The sequence below is a fragment of the Myxine glutinosa genome, chromosome 12, assembly GCF_964187855.1.
Source record: "Myxine glutinosa chromosome 12, kmMyxGlut1.1, whole genome shotgun sequence".
Classification (NCBI taxonomy): domain Eukaryota; kingdom Metazoa; phylum Chordata; class Myxini; order Myxiniformes; family Myxinidae; genus Myxine; species Myxine glutinosa.
In genome coordinates this window covers 31,447,842-31,467,804 of record NC_136272.1, presented here as the reverse complement: position 1 = coordinate 31,467,804, position 19,963 = coordinate 31,447,842, and the positions used below count along the sequence as shown (strand labels likewise).

Genomic DNA, 19,963 nt, shown 5'->3' with positions numbered 1-19,963 from the left:
ACACACACAACCTGTCACCAAGTTTCGTCCAAATCCATCCATAATTTTTTGAGATATCCCGCAATGTATAGTTTTTGGCCTTATCTCCCAATGGTGAAGAATCACTTTAAAAATTAAATTATCCTCATATCCGAATCCATATTCAGATCTTCACCAAAATTGAATCGATTCTTCCTCGTCACACACACAACCTGTCACCAAGTTTCGTCCAAATCCATCCATCATTTTTTGAGATATCCCGCAATGTAGTTTTTGGCCTTATCTCCCAATGGTGAAGAATCACTTAAAAAATTAAATAATCCTCATATCCGAATCCATATTCAGATCTTCACCAAAATTGAATCGATTCTTCCTCGTCACACACACAACCTGTCACCAAGTTTCGTCCAAATCCATCCATAATTTTTTGAGATATCCCGCAATGTATAGTTTTTGGCCTTATCTCCCAATGGTGAAGAATCACTTTAAAAATTAAATAATCCTCATATCCGAATCCATATTTAGATCTTCACCAAAATTGAATCGATTCTTCCTTGTCACACACACAACCTGTCACCAAGTTTCGTCCAAATCCATCCATAATTTTTTGAGATATCCCGCAATGTATAGTTTTTGGCCTTATCTCCCAATGGTGAAGAATCACTTTAAAAATTAAATTATCCTCATATCCGAATCCATATTCAGATCTTCACCAAAATTGAATCGATTCTTCCTTGTCACACACACAACCTGTCACCAAGTTTCGTCCAAATCCATCCATCATTTTTTGAGATATCCCGCAATGTATAGTTTTTGGCCTTATCTCCCAATGGTGAAGAATCACTTTAAAAATTAAATTATCCTCATATCCGAATCCATATTCAGATCTTCACCAAAATTGAATCGATTCTTCCTCGTCACACACACAACCTGTCACCAAGTTTCGTCCAAATCCATCCATAATTTTTTGAGATATCCCGCAATGTATAGTTTTTGGCCTCATCTCCCAATGGTGAAGAATCACTTTAAAAATTAAATTATCCTCATATCCGAATCCATATTCAGATCTTCACCAAAATTGAATCGATTCTTCCTTGTCACACACACAACCTGTCACCAAGTTTCGTCCAAATCCATCCATCATTTTTTGAGATATCCCGCAATGTATAGTTTTTGGCCTTATCTCCCAATGGTGAAGAATCACTTTAAAAATTAAATTATCCTCATATCCGAATCCATATTCAGATCTTCACCAAAATTGAATCGATTCTTCCTTGTCACACACACAACCTGTCACCAAGTTTCGTCCAAATCCATCCATAATTTTTTGAGATATCCCGCAATGTAGTTTTTGGCCTTATCTCCCAATGGTGAAGAATCACTTAAAAAATTAAATAATCCTCATATCCGAATCCATATTCAGATCTTCACCAAAATTGAATCGATTCTTCCTCGTCACACACACAACCTGTCACCAAGTTTCGTCCAAATCCATCCATAATTTTTTGAGATATCCCGCAATGTATAGTTTTTGGCCTCATCTCCCAATGGTGAAGAATCACTTAAAAAATTAAATAATCCTCATATCCGAATCCATATTCAGATCTTCACCAAAATTGAATCGATTCTTCCTCGTCACACACACAACCTGTCACCAAGTTTCGTCCAAATCCATCCATCATTTTTTGAGATATCACGCAATGTATAGTCTTTGGCCTTATCTCCCAATGGTGAAGAATCACTTAAAAAATTAAATGATCCTCATATCCGAATCCATATTCAGATAGTCACCAAAATTGAATCGATTCTTCCTCGTCACACACACAACCTGTCACCAAGTTTCGTCCAAATCCATCCATATTTTTTTTTGAGATATCCCGCAATGTATAGTTTTTGGCCTTATCTCCCAATGGTGAAGAATCACTTAAAAAAAAATAATAATCCTCATATCCGAATCCATATTCAGATAGTCACCAAAATTGAATCGATTCTTCCTCGTCACACACACAACCTGTCACCAAGTTTCGTCCAAATCCATCCATAATTTTTTGAGATATCCCGCAATGTAGTCTTTGGCCTTATCTCCCAATGGTGAAGAATCACTTAAAAAATTAAATAATTCTCATATCCGAATCCATATTCAGATCTTCCTCAAAATCGAATCTATTTGTCCTGGTCAGACACAACCTGTCCACCAAATTTCGTCCAAATCCATCCACAACTTTGAGATATCCTGCTATGTATCGTTTTTGGCCTTTTCTCCCAATGGTAAATAATCGCTTTAAAAATTCTAGTAGCCGGATCCGAATCCTCACCAAAATCGAATCATTTCGTCCTTGTGACACGCTACCTCTCTGCCAAATTCCGTCTGAATCCGTCCAAACCTTTTGAGATATTTTGTTCACAAACAAACAAACAGGGGTGAAAACAATCTCCATCCACCTTTGGTGGCGAAGGTAAAAATGAACGCACCACCAATTAGTGTAGTTGTTCAGCAGGCAAAGCTCAGGTCCAACGTTTAAATCACCAAGTGATCTTCATCGTGGACTGCAGTCATTGTGTACCAGGTGTTAAGTATTCTCAGTGGTGAGGGAAGGGGGAGGTGCAGGTGGGGGAGTGAGGGGGGAGGGGTAATCATGTAATTGCAATATGCAAATGGTGAGAACGTTTAAATTATGAGCCTCACCACATGCATAGGCAGGACAGGATAGCCGAGAGGTATGCACGCACTCACCTCTGAACTGTCCAGCCTTGGTATGAATCTCGACACAGCTACAAACTGCCACAATGGTGTTTTGAATGCAAGACGATGCATCAAGGAGCATGCCGCCCCACGGATGGACGTTAACCTGGATGTCCCATCTGCTGGCATTAGTAAGTAGATGTTAAAGATCCCACCAAGTCCTTCGTGAAGAGTAGGAGAGTTATCGCGAGCACCATAACCAAATTTCAAATTACAAATTCCTGCCACCAGCAGCACAGCCACAACTCTAACGATGCAACCGGTGGGCCTAATTCAGATTCGAGTCCCAGTCCAACATGCATTCGTTAACAACCTCCACCATCTGCATATTGCATTCACATGATGCCACCTCTTGGTGGGGTAACTCAACAACAAATGCATGATGCCCGCACAGTCACAGGTGACCATAAATCCAGTGGTCAAAACATCAAAACAGAACTTTGCCAGCTGGAGGCTGCACCTTCATTTTTGAGCAGCACATGTGGAACCATATTCATGAGAAGACTATGCAGATCCATTCACACTCGAAATAAAGTCTTGGCTGGGGGTCGAAGCGTGTAAGGTGGGCTCGAAACAAAAGCAGTGGAGAAGGATGATGGACAGGTTGGATTATGTAAAATAAGTGAAACGTCGAAAGAAATCGAATGGCTGTGTTTGGCTTGTCCATCGAAGCGTTCAAAATGAGAGTGGACTGGGCAGGGCAAGTGCGTATAAATAGAGTGGTCCATATGTATATGGTTACCTGCTTGTATACCGCCACCCCTCGCTACAATGAAATATATTCCATCAATTACATTTTTTTTTTTTTCCGTTTGTTACTGTATTCATATGCGGTACCGCCATGGGCAGATGCAAAAACCGGGCATTGGCAAAGAGTGTAATTTAATAAGCATGCACGGTTGCCAGAACATTCCGTTCACAAATGAGGAAAGCTACCAAATAAATAAATAAAAGGGGAACTCGATAAACCCCTTCACAAAAGCAGGGAAGGGACTTTTGTTTTTTCTATCGAGGCTCATCCTTCCCCATGGCTTTCCTGTGCGTCAGCGATGGGTCAAGACAGGCCATGCGCATGCCCGACGGACGAGTCATAGGCTGGGGGACACGCGAGTCTCATTCGAGATCCACCCTCCCCACACCCCAACCAGGAAGGTGGCACCAGGAGAGAGCGAGGCCCGTGTGATGCAACATCGGGCAAAATGGGTGTGAAGATTCCGTGCGAATCGTCAATTCACATTTTTGTGCGGATTTCGGCAAATGTCCTTCTGAAGCTCCCACACAGTGCAGGCAAAAGGAATCTCGAGCCGAAAACAGAATCAAAAGCCGATAATTGTGACCACATCACGCGGCGGGCACAGCTCCGTGTACTACGAGTAAACGAAACACGAAAACGTGCAAATCATGCCAAACAAGATCAAGGCCAGACTTGGTGACAACCAACCAGAGATGCCTCCCCCCACGTCCGTCCCCGAAAAGCTTGGCAGAGCGTGCGAACTGGGTGCTTACAGGGCTGCAAAACATCAAGATTGCATCATACCGTGATCAAACTAATAATACTTTACTAACGCAGACATAACATAATAGCCACACAAGATGCTCGTGGAAAAGTTCAATTTCAACTACAATCAAACTCGGACAGCCAAGACAGCTGAAAAGTTTGGAATACGGTAATTGAATGCTGAACTCTGTTCGCATCAGGAGCCTTTTATTTATCGCCTCCGCTAAAATAGCCGAAATTCCGAGCACTGGCCTTGTATACTCCATATGACATGTATACTTATCCGATTATGTATACTAGCAACGGTACCCGCCCTACGGGCGGGGCTTCAATTGGGAGGCCCAAATGAAAAGGCAAAATATCAGAAATTTAAGGCTTTTTTTATTTTAAACTATTTATATAAACATCCGTTGAATCATATCACACGCAAATCATCAAAATCTAAACAGTATTTGTAGAATTTCAACAAAAGCCGCATCACTGTTCATATCGATAAATATTATTCCATCGTGTTTGGAAAAACTGGAAAATTGTAAAAATTGGAAGATTGTAAAAATTGGAAAAACAATATAGCCTATTTTACTCCAAGGGATCCCAGGATTACCCACCCAAAATATCGTTATGATCGTTTCAGCCGTTTTTGCGGTACCTGGGAACAGACGGACAGACAGACATTTGGTGAATGATAGTAAGATGCTCCATACATAGGCCCACAGGTGTTGAAGCTCATGGAAGAATGGAACAACAGGGGCAAAAGATCAAACATACAAAGTGGGCCGAAGGGGAAACAGGTGGATGAGAACACAGGCGTGTATGCACCTTCCCCGTTAGAAGAGGAGATGCAGATGAATGGAGACCTACAGGGTCTCAGAGGATACAGTCAAGCTCGGATGTGGCAATGGGAGACCATGAGACGGCGGCGGACAGCAAACACAATCACCTTGAAGGAAGAGCAAGAGACTTGTGAAGACAGATCCAAAGGTGAGAGAAAGACGGAACCGATGAAAAGGGGTGAACGTTAGGCTGATTTTACTGAGGGTAAATAAGGAAAGGGTTACTCGTGGAATGTGGGTGACGTGGATTGGGAATGGCTGGGTAGAGAGGTGAGAAGGCAGGACGAGCAAGACCATAATAGAACCACAAAAAATAGAATATGCAAGGTCACCAACAGGGAGAACGAAGGAGACCCTGAGACTGCGTTTCCTGGAGAGACACGAATGACTGAGAATTCAAACCTTCATTCTCTTCCCACCCAAATCCTTCCACTCTCCCGTACCCTCATTCCTAATATCCTTGTTTGTTTGTTTTTCGACCAAATTTCACAAGTTACTTCCCTGCCCTCTCCATATATGTATATGTAACTAGAACAGCAATCGGTAGAGCGCATACCTCCGCCAGGCTGAACAGGTTATGTTTTGTATCCCACTGATAGGCCGGATCTGGATTCGGACCTGAACCAAAATTTAATCCGCTTGTTCTTATCAACAAACCAACTCATCCACCTAGTTTAGTTATAACTCGTCAATAACTTTTTTTAATATTATGTGAAAAATTACTTTTCACACGATCTCTCAATGGTGAAGAATCACTTTTAAAAAAAATTCTACAAGCCGGATCTGAATCCGGATCTTCACCAAAATCGAATTATTTCGTCCTTGTCGCATACACTACCTGTCTGTCAACTTTCATCCAAATCCATCCACACCTTTTTGAGATATCTTGTTCACAGACAGACAAGCAGACAGACAGGGCTGAAAACATAACCTCCATCCACCTTTGGTGGCGGAGGTAATAAATAGAGAGCGTAATAAGTAATAAATCTTTGGTGTCCCGTTTCCTGAACACACAACAACAACAACAACAACAACAACAAGAACAACAGGCATTTTAAGGCCATTTTCCCTGCTAGAGTGGGGGTTAGCCTTGCGGGCCCCATGACAATCTTCTCCATTTTGCCCTATTTTCTGCATCTCTCCATGTTAACCCCCTTGCCCGCATTTCTTCTTCGGCCATCTTTAGCCAAGTCTTTCTCGGTCTTCCCCGTCCTCTACTTCCTTCTACATTCATTTCCATCACTCTTCTCAACCAGTCACTTTCATCCTTCCTCAACACGTGACCAAACCATCTCAACCTGTTCCGTTTCCTGAACAGATGGAACGAAATAGACTTACAGATTTCAGGGATCTGCGGAATCTAGGAAAGTGGTCGATTTGTAGTGCCGTGTGGTTGGATTTGAAACCGTGGAAGCAGATATCAGATGGTGATGCTCAAGTTTCACCGGTTCAAGCGTTTTAAGGACCGAAGAGGTGTCCAAAACCCGCAAGATGGTCAAACAGCAAGACAGTTTACCCACACGCGGTGGCACAATGCTTTGAGGGTCCGCTCCGAGTCTGGGCGGTCAGTCGTACCAAGGACTTTGGTGGGCCTAAAGGTCTCGTCCTGCATTGAAGTTCCTGGTAAGGTAACATATCCTATATATATATATATATATGTACTACAATATTATTAAGGTTGTTGGACATCAAAGTTTAAATTTTAGAGACAAGAATTCAGAGACACAGAAGAAAGCACAATTATTCACTGTAACAATGAGAATTGGGAAAACAGTACCAGGTGGACGCAGATAAATGAGAAGAGTGGACCAATAAGAGATCCCCGGAGAACATTGACGGATAGATGAAGCGACTCTGATAAAAAGCCAGCAGTGTTTACAGTGGACGGACCATCTGCAAAATGCGATTTCTAACAATCTGAGGGAAGTCCAGAGGTAGCAAAACATGTTTGAAAGGGGTCGTGATGGGATATCTACTTTCTCAAAAGCAGTCCATCGGTCAATCAGTTTCGTACAAGCGCAAATCAGTGGCATAACCCACTAGCAGGTCTGCAAAACCGACGTCACACATCAACATTAAGAGGCACTTGCACACAGACCTTGGGGTGAACAAAATTCTCCGAATATTGGACGCTTCATAATCATTCCACGTCACAGATTGCTCTCCTACGTCACAGATACAGGCCACGTGAGGAGAAGTTAATTTAATGTACACATGAATATTATTTACTCAAAACTAACTTGTCCACCGTGTGTGTGTGTGCATGTGTGTATGTGTGTACGTGTGTGTGTGCATGCACGTGTGTGTGTGTGTGTGTGTGTATGCACGTGTGTGTGTGTGTGTGTGTGTGTGTGTGTGTGTGTGTGTGTGTGTGTGTGTGTGTGTGTGTGTATGCACGTGTGCGTGTGTGTGTGTGTGTGTGTGTGTGTGTATGCACGTGTGTGTGTGTGTGTGTGTGTGTGTGTGTGTGTGTGTGTGTGTGTGTGTGTGTATGCACGTGTGTGTGTATGCACGTGTGTGTGTATGCACGTGTGTGTGTGCGTGTGTATGCACGTGTGTGTGTGTGTATGTGTGTGTACGTCTGTGTGTGTGTGTGTGTGTATGCACGTGTGTGTGTGTGTGTGTGTGTGTGTGTGTGTGTGTGTGTGTGTGTGTGTGTGTGTGTGTGTGTGTGTGTGTGTGTGTGTGTGTGTGTGTGTGTGTGTGTGTGTGTGTGTGTGTGTGTGTACGCGATGCCTCACACACAAACCGATACCTACACTTGTCTTCCCAGTCTAGTGTGAAAGCCCCATGAAGTACAGGGTGTTGGGTTGAGAGCGGAGGGTCGAACTGATACAGCAATAGCAGTTTGCTTAAAAAAAAAAATTAACCAGGAGAGAAATCACAGAAATGTTCAAAAAGAAGAGTGGAGGTTAACGAGAGCAAGCAATACATTTGATAAAAAGACAAGTGAAGCGAGGATTGTTCTCTCCTAATGCAAGTACAAAGTACATGGGCTTCGATTCTACAATGAGCATTGCCAAGCACAGAGAGCACCGATTTGAGTACAGCGTACCGGTTTGTGGCATCCGAGATAACTTTCAGCGACCCGGAGCCGCTCGCAGATGAAGCCCAATTAAGCAAACCTCGGGCTTCAATCCGCGGAGCCGAACGCTCGGGGCGGGGCACCACACGGTCGGGGCGGGGCATCACACGGTTAGGGCGGGGCCATCACACGGTCGAGGCGGGGCATCACACAGTTAGGGCGGAGCATCTCACGGTCGGGGCGGTGCACGGATTGAAGACGTTTGCTGCAGACTATGCACTGCCAGAGCGCAACTTTCTTAAAATATAGAGGAAACAGTCGGGTGTTACTTTGCATTCAGGTTATGTTAATGGCATAAGAAAGCTAATCAGATACATATGTTAATACCTGTTAAGCCTAATCCTGTATGTTAAGATACCTTAATCTTTTTTTTTTCCGTGTACAAAATAAGATCATATCTATGACTCGCCCTTATTTGTGTGCCAACTATATTGCCATCCCTGCATCCCCCTCTCCACCCCCCTCCCCTTCCGCTCCACCCGCCCCACTCCTCTTCCTCATCTCTCCACCCAAGCCCTTCCTCTTATTCTATGATATTGTCTTTTCTCAATACTTACTTACCTAAACACATTTACCCATCCAGTAAATCTTAAAAACGTCACATATTGACAACTTTACAATACCACCTTAACCAAGCATTTCCACCAGTAATATTACATCAGTAATACGAAGGAATAAATCCCTATTAAATCCGACCATACATTACTTGGAGTCGACTCTTGTGTGTGTGTGTGTGTGTGTGTGTGTGTGTGTGTGTGTGTGTGTGTGTGTGTGTGTGTGTGTGTGTGTGTGTGTGTGTGTATCTGTACGTGCATATGTGTATATGCATGCATGTGCATGTGTGTTTGTGTACACATAAAGAAATTGGATGGGAGTGGGATATATATGTAAAACACCCCCGAGCCCCACCCCATCCAATCCAATCATGAGTGAGAGATATGACTGAGGCTCACTGTGTATGCATGTGTATATATATATATATATATATATATATATATATATATATATATATATATATATATATATATATATATATACATATACATATATGTACTAGCTGAATGCACCCGCCGTTGCCCGGGTTCTTTTTGAATGAATTAAATCTTCTGTACATAGGTCTGACGCAGTTAGTGCTCAACGATTCCTTGTTCTTTCTTCTGTCGGGCCCCGCAAAAGAGAATTTTGAAAGCATGTGTTGCAATCAGTCAGATATTCCTATTAAGTGCATAAGTTGTACTTCAAGAGAATTTTGAAAGAAGAAGATTTATTGCGAAATGGGCCCAGACCGGCCTCACCACCATCGACCGGCCTCACCACCTAGCCTATAACCTTCCCGGGGCCCGTCCCGACATTTTTTGTGTTAGAGGTTTCCTCCTATCTTTCACCGTTCAGGAGATTAGCGCGTGCAGACAAACAAACAAACAAACAAAAACTTTTTTATATATATATAGATAAAATAAAATAAATAAATAATAATAATTATATAATAAAATAATAAAATAATAAAATGATAAATAATAAATAATAAATAATAAAAAAATAAAAAATAAAATAATAAAAAAGAAAATAATAAATAATAAATAATAATAATAATAAATAAATAATAAGAAATAATAAAAAAAAATTTTTTTTTAAAGAAGGCGCTTCCAATCAAAGTTTAAAAAAAAAAAAAAAAACAGGGGCAATACCCCTGGCGCTCACCTGGTAGAATAAACAGTATATTGCACTGACTATAGTGTTTTTAAACCAATTTCAATGGTTGCTAGAAGACAGGGCAGCATGTAGAATCATACTAACATAATCATAAGACTTTAAACAAACAGACAAAAAAATACCTATTGTGGGGGGCAACTCCCCCCCCTCCCACCCCATGTACCTCCTCAGACCCCAATTTTTCCAATGTCTTGAACAAACGTTGGTACATCACGGGTGGTGAAGGTTGTGGTGAAATAACATCATTCCAGATTAGCTAACCAGATCTACTCTGCAAATTTGAGCAAATAAATAAGAGCAGATTCAGTCTTTAAAATCACTACAATTTACTGTAATTCTATTATACAGAATATAATTTTACTACAATTTAGAATCACAGCAATTTAACACAGGTGGAGGCCAATTAATTTGGTGTGCGATTTTGAAGGTGATTGGTTACGCCTGAGCTAATTTACAATTGCTATTATAACGGGGGTGCACATTTATCCAAAGAAGATATTTGTTTTTTTAATTTTTAATTAACTACCTGAAATTTGTAGAATTTGTTTTTCACTTGGAATTTGTGGGTTACAATGTGTAAATAAAGGTGTAAAATTTTTTCTAATTTAATGCAATTTTATTCCAGGCTATAAGGCAACAAAAGGTGAAAATTTTGTAAAGGGGTGTAGACTTTCTATTGGCACTGTATATATATATACATTTAACTAAACTGAACTGCACCTTGAAATAACAGGTTATCCAATGTGAAAATTTATTCTTCCAAGGAATCAAGATGATTCTAAAAATGTTTACCCTGGAATCAGACGAGCGGATCAGCACATTATGGAGCATGCATACATATAACAATAGGGTGAGGATTGAGGGGGGGGGGGGGGTGGAAATTTCCATAGAACGACCTACCAAATTCAATGCTACATGCAAGAGGAGAGGGTTCAAATGGAATGTGTGTGTGGGGAGGGGAGCGGAGGGAGAGTAAGTGAGGGAGATATGGCATTGGTCAAGTGATTTCCAAGTATGACTCAAAATCATTTTTATCTACATTAAAATTTTCATATTTTCTCCGATTTGTTTTACGTTTAATTCACTTACATGCCCATTCTCATATTTAAGCCATCGTGTTTCTTTTAAACCATAAATCCTTTAGTTAATCTATCAATTTACTGGTGTTTTATGTAACAATCCAATTCACACAATGAACCAAATCAAACTTAACCTCTACATTCCATTTGTAGTTAACTCCACACTGTACGTCCTGTATCAACAATGTCTGTGCAAGGTGTATTGCCTCCACGTCTCCCATTCACCAGCACACACCTCTCCATAGCAAGTCCATATTGGATCGGATTCTCAGCGTTATTTAATTTAAAGTTCATATTTGGACTTTCACTTTGGAACAAGAGAAAAATGACCACAGTGTGGTCACCAGCTGCGATGTGTAGAATCACGAGGATATCCGTTGCAATATGCGCTACCAAATTCGACCAGTCATTAAATTATACACATGAGCGATTTTAGTCCGTTATGTTCTTACCTCATACCAACGCACGTCCGAGTGTATGCGCATGCGCTATTCAAAAAGGCACCCCAACAACAAGAACAACAACGCGGTCCTCTCATAGAGCTGCTCGTCGCAGCTAAAAATGAAAAATAATTCCTTCAAAGTGCAATTAATTTGGAATTCAGACATGCATTGTGTCGGGGTCAGTGTTAGTGGAAGGAAGCGGCGAGAAGATTCTCGACGGGTCGACATGCGTTTATGGGACGCTCCAGATGTCCAATGCTCTCATGCCAAGCTCTACTTTTATGGAATGTGCATCTGAAGTTAAACATGTTGATCAACAACGGGGCTTTTTTTTTCTCATCCAAAAAGAATTCTTGCGAAAACTCACCATGAAACTAAACTTATTTTTTAACATCCAACCTGCTCTGTTCTGTTATTGAAAACAGAAATGGCAAACAGCAGAGTGTGGTTTGGAAGAGCCATATTGGAAAAAGCACCACAAACTAACACAGCTGCCAACAAGGAAAAGATCAGGTCGAGCGCTTGGACCACAGGGTGACCTTAATCTGGGCCACAATCATTTGAATCTTGACCTGAGCTGGGCCTGGGCAGATCGAGCCTTGCCTCGCTAGCCAGCTACACTAGTTGGTAGTGCTTAAGAGTACATCTACTTCACTATATTTGGCCAAAGCTTTAAAACATTGTGACAGAGGAGGCTCAGGAAGTGTGCAGGGATTGAATAATGGAGGAAAAGTTCCAATGCAGACTTTGTACAAGAGGGTGGGGTGAAGAAGGAAGGGGTGCTGAGAACCAGGGCATTACATGTCGCTGAATACAATGATAAAGGAGAGTGTGCTAAATACAATCAGAACGAGGGCATCAAGAGCCCACAGTGACACGTCATGAACATTCCATAATAGAGAATGAACAAGACACAACAACTGACGTCGTGAGGCACTAAGACAGCAGCCCCATACCTAGGAATGCTGCAGCAACAACTTTATTTTGTCATCAATTCAAAAAGTGTACCGAATATTTTATCAGGCCTTCCCAATCTCAACCCCCGAACCAATACAGAAATAAAATGGGTAGGATCGTTTGGCCTTCCCATCTGAACACTTAGCTCATGATGCTGTGACGCTCAAATTTCAAATCCATTGTTAACGATTTAACAGTGGACAAATTTCAACTGTTATGTAGGACAACTGTTATCGACAAATTTGAAATCCACTGCATAAACTGTTCCAAACGTTCCAAACCTTCCAAACGGAAGGCCAAATTTGCCCATGGTACTCTAATGCCCTTTTAATTGATGTAAAAGAAAATAATCTTGTTCAATGTGACAAATGTATCAGCTTCTCCATGAGCCTCAGATCGGTAGATGGTTCTCTTTTTAAATCCCCAGAAACAATTTATATTGACAATCAATAAAGTACAAGGCCAGGCAATTCTGACTTTCTACGACATCGTGCAAATGGTACAAGTAATGTCCATGTTGCATCCCTTTGGTCGCCTCTTACGAACAAAATAAAGAAATAAATGAATAAATCTTTTACAAAGAAATTCAGCTTTGCTCTGACAGAACGCAGGGACTGTGCATATTCAGCTTTTGTAAAAATTAATAACACCAGCTGGAAAGGAGTCCAGAAAAATAAACCAGAATGTGATGCGCCTCCCAGAATCGGAATGCTGCTCCATGCCAGATGCAGGAAATCCCGGAAATCCTGTTTGCAGCACTCTATTCAACGGCTCTAAAAAACATACAGCCCGACCGCCGGAGTACGACTTGGACAAAAAACATGAACGGTACTTTGCAGGTCCTCGCAACACTGGTCAAAGTGAGTAAGGTGTTACTTTAACAAGCACCAAGTATGGACAGGTTGGTCACAAGCTGTTTCATGGAAGCAATCTTGGGTCTCCAGTCCGTGCGATAGAACACTCATATTCTTCCAGGAATAAGAACTTTCAAAAATGTTTTTAGTCAAAAGTCTGAGAGATGATATTGCCATGCCGAATGCTAAAAGGGTTGCTCTAATGGCCAAACGTCAACTGAAATAGTGATATGTTTTCAGATCAACATACTGCAGGTTTCAAGAATAACTGATCAATTTGATCACTTTCCTTGGTTCTATCAATTCTAACACAGACCAAGTTCTAGACCTAGATTGACACAAAGCAGAGTGATGTTGGAGATATGTAACAAAACATGAAAACAAGCGGTCAGCAAAGTCAATATTCATACAAGAGTGGTGCTTCAAATTCGACCTGGAGTTTTGTTTAGACCCGTAAAACGATGTCACCTTGAGGCATTCTACAGCAATGGAGACACTTACCCTCATTGGAGCGGAAGCTTTTGATCACCTACGGTGCTTGGACGGGGAAGCAAAGCATTTTTTAATTTTCAAAAATGTTTTGGAACCGAAAACACGACTTCCATTCTCAGCCTCTGCTGTGGGACACTGGCAGGTTATACAGAGAGGGACCATCACCTATACTGAGTAATGGTGGTGTAGGACCATTATATGCTCGACAAAAGACATTGTGACACCCGACCTCCAAACGTAAAATTTAATGTCGCCCCAAAAGTTCGTCACCCCACCGACATAATAGACATAGTACTGTAGTACTAATGACAAACATTATTGTCATCACATTATTCAAGGTGATCTCGATGGTCTTCCATGCACTTCTTGCAATGGTCAACCAGGTCTTGGACTCAGCATGGAAGCTTTCCTTAATGCGATGCAGCATGGCGGTACAGATCGATTTTTTCGCCCAGAAAGGACGATACCCATTACTTCACGGTTCTCAGCCTGGTGTTGGCTTAGCGGTTAGGGTGGCGGCTTGGGATCCAAGGATCCTGAGTTTGAATCCCGGTCGGTCGTTGAATTAACGCCAGGGGGGATTGACTCAGCCAGTCATCCTTCCGAGGTCGGCAAATTGAGTACCAGCTTGCTGGGATGAATGTGCCGGTGTGTGCTCCGGTTTAGAATAGGTACACCGTATCCCTGCATGTCGTAAGAGGCGACTAAAGGGTTGGCGTCAGGAAGGGCATTCGGCCATTAAAAAAAAAAAAAACACCACCTCAAAAAGGGAACCATGATGATTGCCATGGGGCCCACAAGGCCAAACCTTGCTCGAGCAGGGAAAATGGCCTTAAAATGGAAAAAAAATTCTCAGGTGTGGGTAGGCATTAAGGAGAATTGCAAACATTTGTTGGTACATTTCCTGTGTATTTTACTTGTGCAAGAATTAACCGAGCTTAGATGTTTTCTTCATAAAAGCTTCTGCCACCACCACCTACTCCTCCTCAGTATTAGATGTCTATATATATATATTAGTGAAACAAAACCACCAATAAACTCCATTGGGAAAGTTCCAAGCAGAGTGACAGAGCTTTTGGGACAACGCTTGTAGACAGTGCAGCTGACATCTTTCACATCATTCGTCTCGTCCCAAAGTCCTCTTCAAGAAGGATGTCCTTGACTGGTAATCATCACCATAGAATGCAGCCAGTCTAGAGATAAACAGGCTCGACTCATTGACAAAATATTTCGATTTTCTCCAACTACAATCTTGATTTTCAGCACGGTGTTACTGAATGGAAGCACATTAGTTATCATGTGCAATGGCTATCAACGCTTGAAAGATAGATACCCTCAAAAAATAATATACAGACATTTCTCTGCCTTTCATAAAAAGTCCAAGTTGAATTTAAAATGCTTGCACTTTTCCTTGGTAATGTGATCTGCTTTCGTGAAACCTTTGTGCTGTTCATCAAAGTTGCCTAACCAGCAGGTGAGTCACTCCATTGCTTACTGTTAAGCGTTCTCTCTTAGTGGCGTTCTCTCTCCACGATCTGTCATCGAACGTTTATGGAAGAAACAAGGAAGGTTGAACAGATGCTGCCACATTTAGTCTATACAAGAGTTCATCACAACCTCGTATAATCAAATGCGTTGCGTCTCCAAAAGCAAGGACAACAAGCGTTACGCCTAGGTCCCTCGTCATTGAAGTGATGTGAGTTGACAAAGTGGAAGACGCAAGGCGGCCATCTTGGATTTTGACGTGGCGACCCAATTTTCAATAGCATTCTCCCTTATGCCTGGATACACCCACACACCAGATTAGAAGTTGGTACTTCGCTTATTTTTCAAGATATTCCGCTCACAAAGTTCAGACATACATTGCGGTGGCCATCTTGGATTTTGACGTGGCGACCCAATTTTCAATAGCATTCTCCCTTATGCCTGGATACACCCACACACCAGATTAGAAGTTGGTACTTCGCTTATTTTTCAAGATATTCCGCTCACAAGGTTGAGACATACATTGCGGTGGCCATCTTGGATTTTGACGTGGCGACCCAATTTTCAATAGCATTCTCTCTTATGCCGAGATACACCCACACACCAAATTAGAAGTTGGTACTTTGCTTATTTTTCAAGATATTTCGCTCACAAGGTTCAGACATACATGGCGTCAGACATACATGGCGGCGGCCATCTTGGATTTTGACGTGGGTTGCACCCACACACCAAATTAGAATTCGGTCCTTCGCTCACGCACGCACGCACGGATGCACGCGCGTTCGACGCCCGCACGCACAGACGCACGGACGGAGGGGAAAACCATAGTCCCCCTTTCGCTCCGCGGTGCGACGGCGGACAAAAACTGACATATTGCAAAGAGATGCAACAAGTAGAGTTCAGCCACAGTTAACAGATGCAGGAGCGAAACAATTAAGCAAACAAAAAAAACTCACAAACAAATATAGACAGACAGCGAGAGATAAAAGTGTAATATTAGCCGAAACTAGCAAATTCTACACTTCACATAAATTACTTGAAAATTCACAGGAAGAAGGAGAAGCTTATTAATCCACGAATGGCCGAAACACATGACGTCACGCGTTTCACAGCTGTTGGTGAACAGGACATGGCAGCCTCCAGTTAGATCTGCGGTTCAAGTAATTATTCACACAACCTCCTGGATGTTCATCGCTTTGTTGCATCCACCTGTTGTCCCACAATCACTGCGTTTCCTTCTACTCTCTGTCACGTGATTAGTCCACGAGTCTAGATCTTGTATAAAGAAAACTGCAAAAGTGCAAAGTTCACTCAATAAGGAGCATCATTAATCATTCACATTTTTAAAGTGCGAGTTTTACAATGAATTTTCCATCTTTGTTGACGTTCTCCATAAAGTATTTCCCAACACCAGGGAAAAGTCGCCCTGGTTATCAACATTGTGAGTGAAGACATTTGATTGTGGGATGGAATGGCTGCCTCCTGTTGAACCTGGCAGCCCATTACATAATGCAATGAATCCTCAGTTACAATGGCCCAAACACTCTCCACGAACATTAGACTTCCGTGATACATATGCATATAGTCCTATACATAAATCAAACCCTCTAACTTGACAAAGCAGCAGGGTAAAGCGCGGTATTACGCGCGCTGCTTGTGAGCAAGGAGGAAGCGGACAACGTGGTAATTTGTAAGAGTCTTTATTCAAGAGCTCACTGTAATACTGAGCTGCTCAGGGCTGCGCGCCCCGTGTATATCGTGAGGCCACGCCTCTCTCCCGGGCGTGGCCCACCCCCACTTGGTATGCGGGGTGATGTCACCACGTCAGTGCTTTCGTGTCCACCACACGCGCCCCCCCAGAATCCCCGCGCACCTGAAGGGTCAGTTTGCGGGGCAAACGGATGACCCGGCCGAAGCGCCCCCTGGTGACTGGCGGCGTCTGGGATGCAGAGATGCCATCTGGGATGCCTCCGGCTGCCCCTGGGATGGGTGCAGGACCGGGGGGCGGCATGGCGGCGGGGCTGGGCGGTGCCAGGGGTCCGCCCGCAGGGGGGCGGCCCCGACACGGGGGTCGGGCCACCGGCGGTGGATGGTCCACGTCGAGGTGGGCCGGCTTGAGGCGGTCCACAGAAACGCGGTCAGGAGTACCGCCGATGTCCAGGGTGAAGTGCTTCACCCCGGTCTCCAGCACGCGGAAAGGCCCGTCGTACGGGGGCCGCAGTGGTGTCTGATGGGCATCGTGGCGGACGAAGACGTACTCCGCCGTGCGAAGCTCCGGGGCGACGTGCGTCGGTGGGTGCCCGTGGCGTGCCGTCGGCACCGGGGCGAACCTCTGGGCGGTCTCCTGCAGAGCGGAGCGCTGCTGTGCCGCGGACCATGGTGCCGTGGAGTCGGGGAGGAACTCGCCCGGCACCCGCAGCGGTTGCCCGAAGACCAACTCTGCCGCGGATGCGCGCAGGTCCTCCTTGGGCGCCGTCCGGAGGCCCAGCAGGACCCAGGGGAGCCTGTCGACCCAGCCGCCGTCGCGGAGGATGGCCCGGAGCGCGGCCTTCAATGAGCGGTGAAATCGCTCACACAGGCCGTTAGCCTGGGGGTGGTAGGCCGTGGTTCGGTGCAGCCGGACCCCGAGCCCCTGCGCGACCGCCCCCCAGAGCTCCGAGGTGAACTGGGGGCCGCGGTCGGACGAGATGTCTGAGGGGGCACCGAACCGGGCGACCCAGGTGGCGATGAAAGCCTGCGCGACGTCCGCCGCCGTCGACGCCAAGGGCACGGCCTCCGGCCACCGGGTGGTGCGGTCCACCATGGTGAGGACGTGGGTGAAACCCCGCGAGGGGGGCAGAGGTCCCACCAGGTCCACGTGGATGTGGTCAAACCGGCATTCCGGCACCGTAAACGGGGCCAACGGGGCCTGGGTGTGCCGGTGCACCTTGGCGCGCTGGCACGCGAGGCACGTCCTGGCCCAGCCGCGGACGGCCTTCCGGAGGCCATGCCAGACGAATTTGTCGGCGATCAACCTTTGGGAGGCCCTCGCGCCTGGGTGGGACAGGCCGTGGATGGCGTCAAACACCTGGCACTGCCAGCCCGCGGGCACGATGGGGCGAGGCCGCCCGAGGGAGACGTCGCACAAGAGGGCCGCGCCCGCGCTGTCGAACGGCACCTCGGCGACGCGGAGGCCCGTGACGGCGGTCCGCAAGGCCTGGACGTCGGGGTCAGCGGCCAGGTCGGCTGCCATCCGGGCATAATCGATGCCGAGGTGGACTGCGTGGGCGACTGCCCGGGAAAGGCAATCCGCCACCGGGTTGTCCTTCCCCACGACGTGCCGGATGTCCGTCGTGTACTCGGACACGGCCGAGAGGTGACGCTGCTGCTGGGCCGACCACGGCTCGGTGACCTTGCCCATCGCGAAGACCAGCGGCTTGTGGTCGATGAAGGCCGTGAACGCACGGCCCTCGAGCAGATGGCGGAAGTGCCTGACCGCCAAGTGAAGCCCGAGCAACTCGCGGTCGAAGGTACTGTAACGGCGTTCGGGCGGGCGAAGCTGCCGGCTAAAGAACGCCAGCGGTTGCCAAGCTCCACGCACCCATTGCTCGTGCACCGCGCCCACCGCGTAGTCCGAGGCGTCGGTGGTGAGGGCGATCGGCGCATCGGGCGCCGGGTGCGCGAGCATGGTGGCGTTAGCCAAGGCGAGCTTCGCGCCCGTGAACGCTGCGTCCATCTGCTCGGTCCAGGTGACGTCGCCTTTGCCCGGCTTACCTCGGAGAGCTTCGTGCAGGGGGCGCAGGAGCTGAGCGATACGGGGCAGGAACCGATGGTAAACGTTCACCATGCCCAGGAACTCCTGCAGCCCCCTGATCGTGCGGGGGCGCGGAAACCCCTTCACCGCCTCCACCTTGGCCGGCAGGGGGACGGCTCCGTGCCTGGTGATGCGGTGCACCAGAAAATAGAGTTCGGCGACGCCGAACCGGCACTTTGCGGGGTTCACAATCAGGCCATGCTGGCCCAGGCGTTCGAAGAGCGTGCGGAGGTGGTGTAGGTGCTCTTCGCGGGACTGCGCTGGCGACGAGGATATCGTCCAGGTAGACGTATACAAAATCCAAGTCGCGCAGGACGCTGTCCATCAGCCGCTGGAACGCCTGAGCCGCATTCTTCAGACCGAAGGGCATCCGCAGGAATTCGAAGAGTCCGAACGGCGTGATGACCGCCGTCTTCGGGACGTCCTCCGGCCTGACGGGGACCTGATGGTAACCGCGTATGAGGACCACCTTCGAGAAGAAGGACATGCCCGCCAAACGGGCGGAAAAGTCCTGAATGTGGGGGACGGGGTAGCGGTCGGGGGTGGTGGCGTCATTGAGATGGCGATAGTCCCCGCACGGTCGCCATCCCCCGCCGGGCTTCGGCACGATGTGCAGCGGCGACGCCCAAGCACTCTCCGAGTGCCGAACGATGCCGAGTCGCTCCAGGGTAGCGAACTCCGCTTTTGCTACCGCCAGCTTCGTCGGCTCGAGGCGGCGTGCCCGGGCGTAGACCGGTGGCCCGACGGTGGGGATGTGATGGGCCACCCCGTGCTTGACGGCCCCCGCTGAGAAGGTGGGCCGCGTGAGGGCCGGGAAGCCGGCGAGGAGGCGGGTGAATTAGTCCACTAACGGAAGCGTACAGATCAACGTGGCCGGAACCGAACCGTTCAGCAAGCCGCTTGGCAAGCCGCTAGGTGAGCCGATCAGTGGGCTGCTCGACGAGCTGGGCAGCGCACAAGCGAGCGAGCTGAACGTCTCGGCCTGGACAAGACGTCTGTGCTTTACGTC

At 46.0% G+C, this 19,963-nt stretch overlaps 1 protein-coding gene across 7 annotated transcripts in view; it reads right to left on the bottom strand.

Annotated features, from left to right (window-relative positions):
* Positions 1-19,963, bottom strand: part of LOC137437993 (histone deacetylase 4) — a 269,336-nt gene that overhangs the window by 90,496 nt on the left and 158,877 nt on the right. The window contains exons 1-2 of one of the 7 annotated variants that reach the window (XM_068132828.2): positions 8,109-8,511; positions 7,813-7,904 (exon numbers count right to left, since the gene is read on the bottom strand). The exons of 3 other annotated variants lie outside the window; for them this stretch is intronic. In XM_068132828.2, coding sequence (XP_067988929.2) covers positions 7,813-7,904; positions 8,109-8,242 — 226 coding nt within the window. In that variant the 5' untranslated portion in view covers positions 8,243-8,511. Of the gene's footprint in view, positions 1-4,163; positions 4,179-7,812; positions 7,905-8,108; positions 8,512-19,963 lie in introns of those variants that run through there. 3 more of the 7 variants (XM_068132827.2, XM_068132832.2, XM_078766675.1) reach the window with 3 other exon arrangements.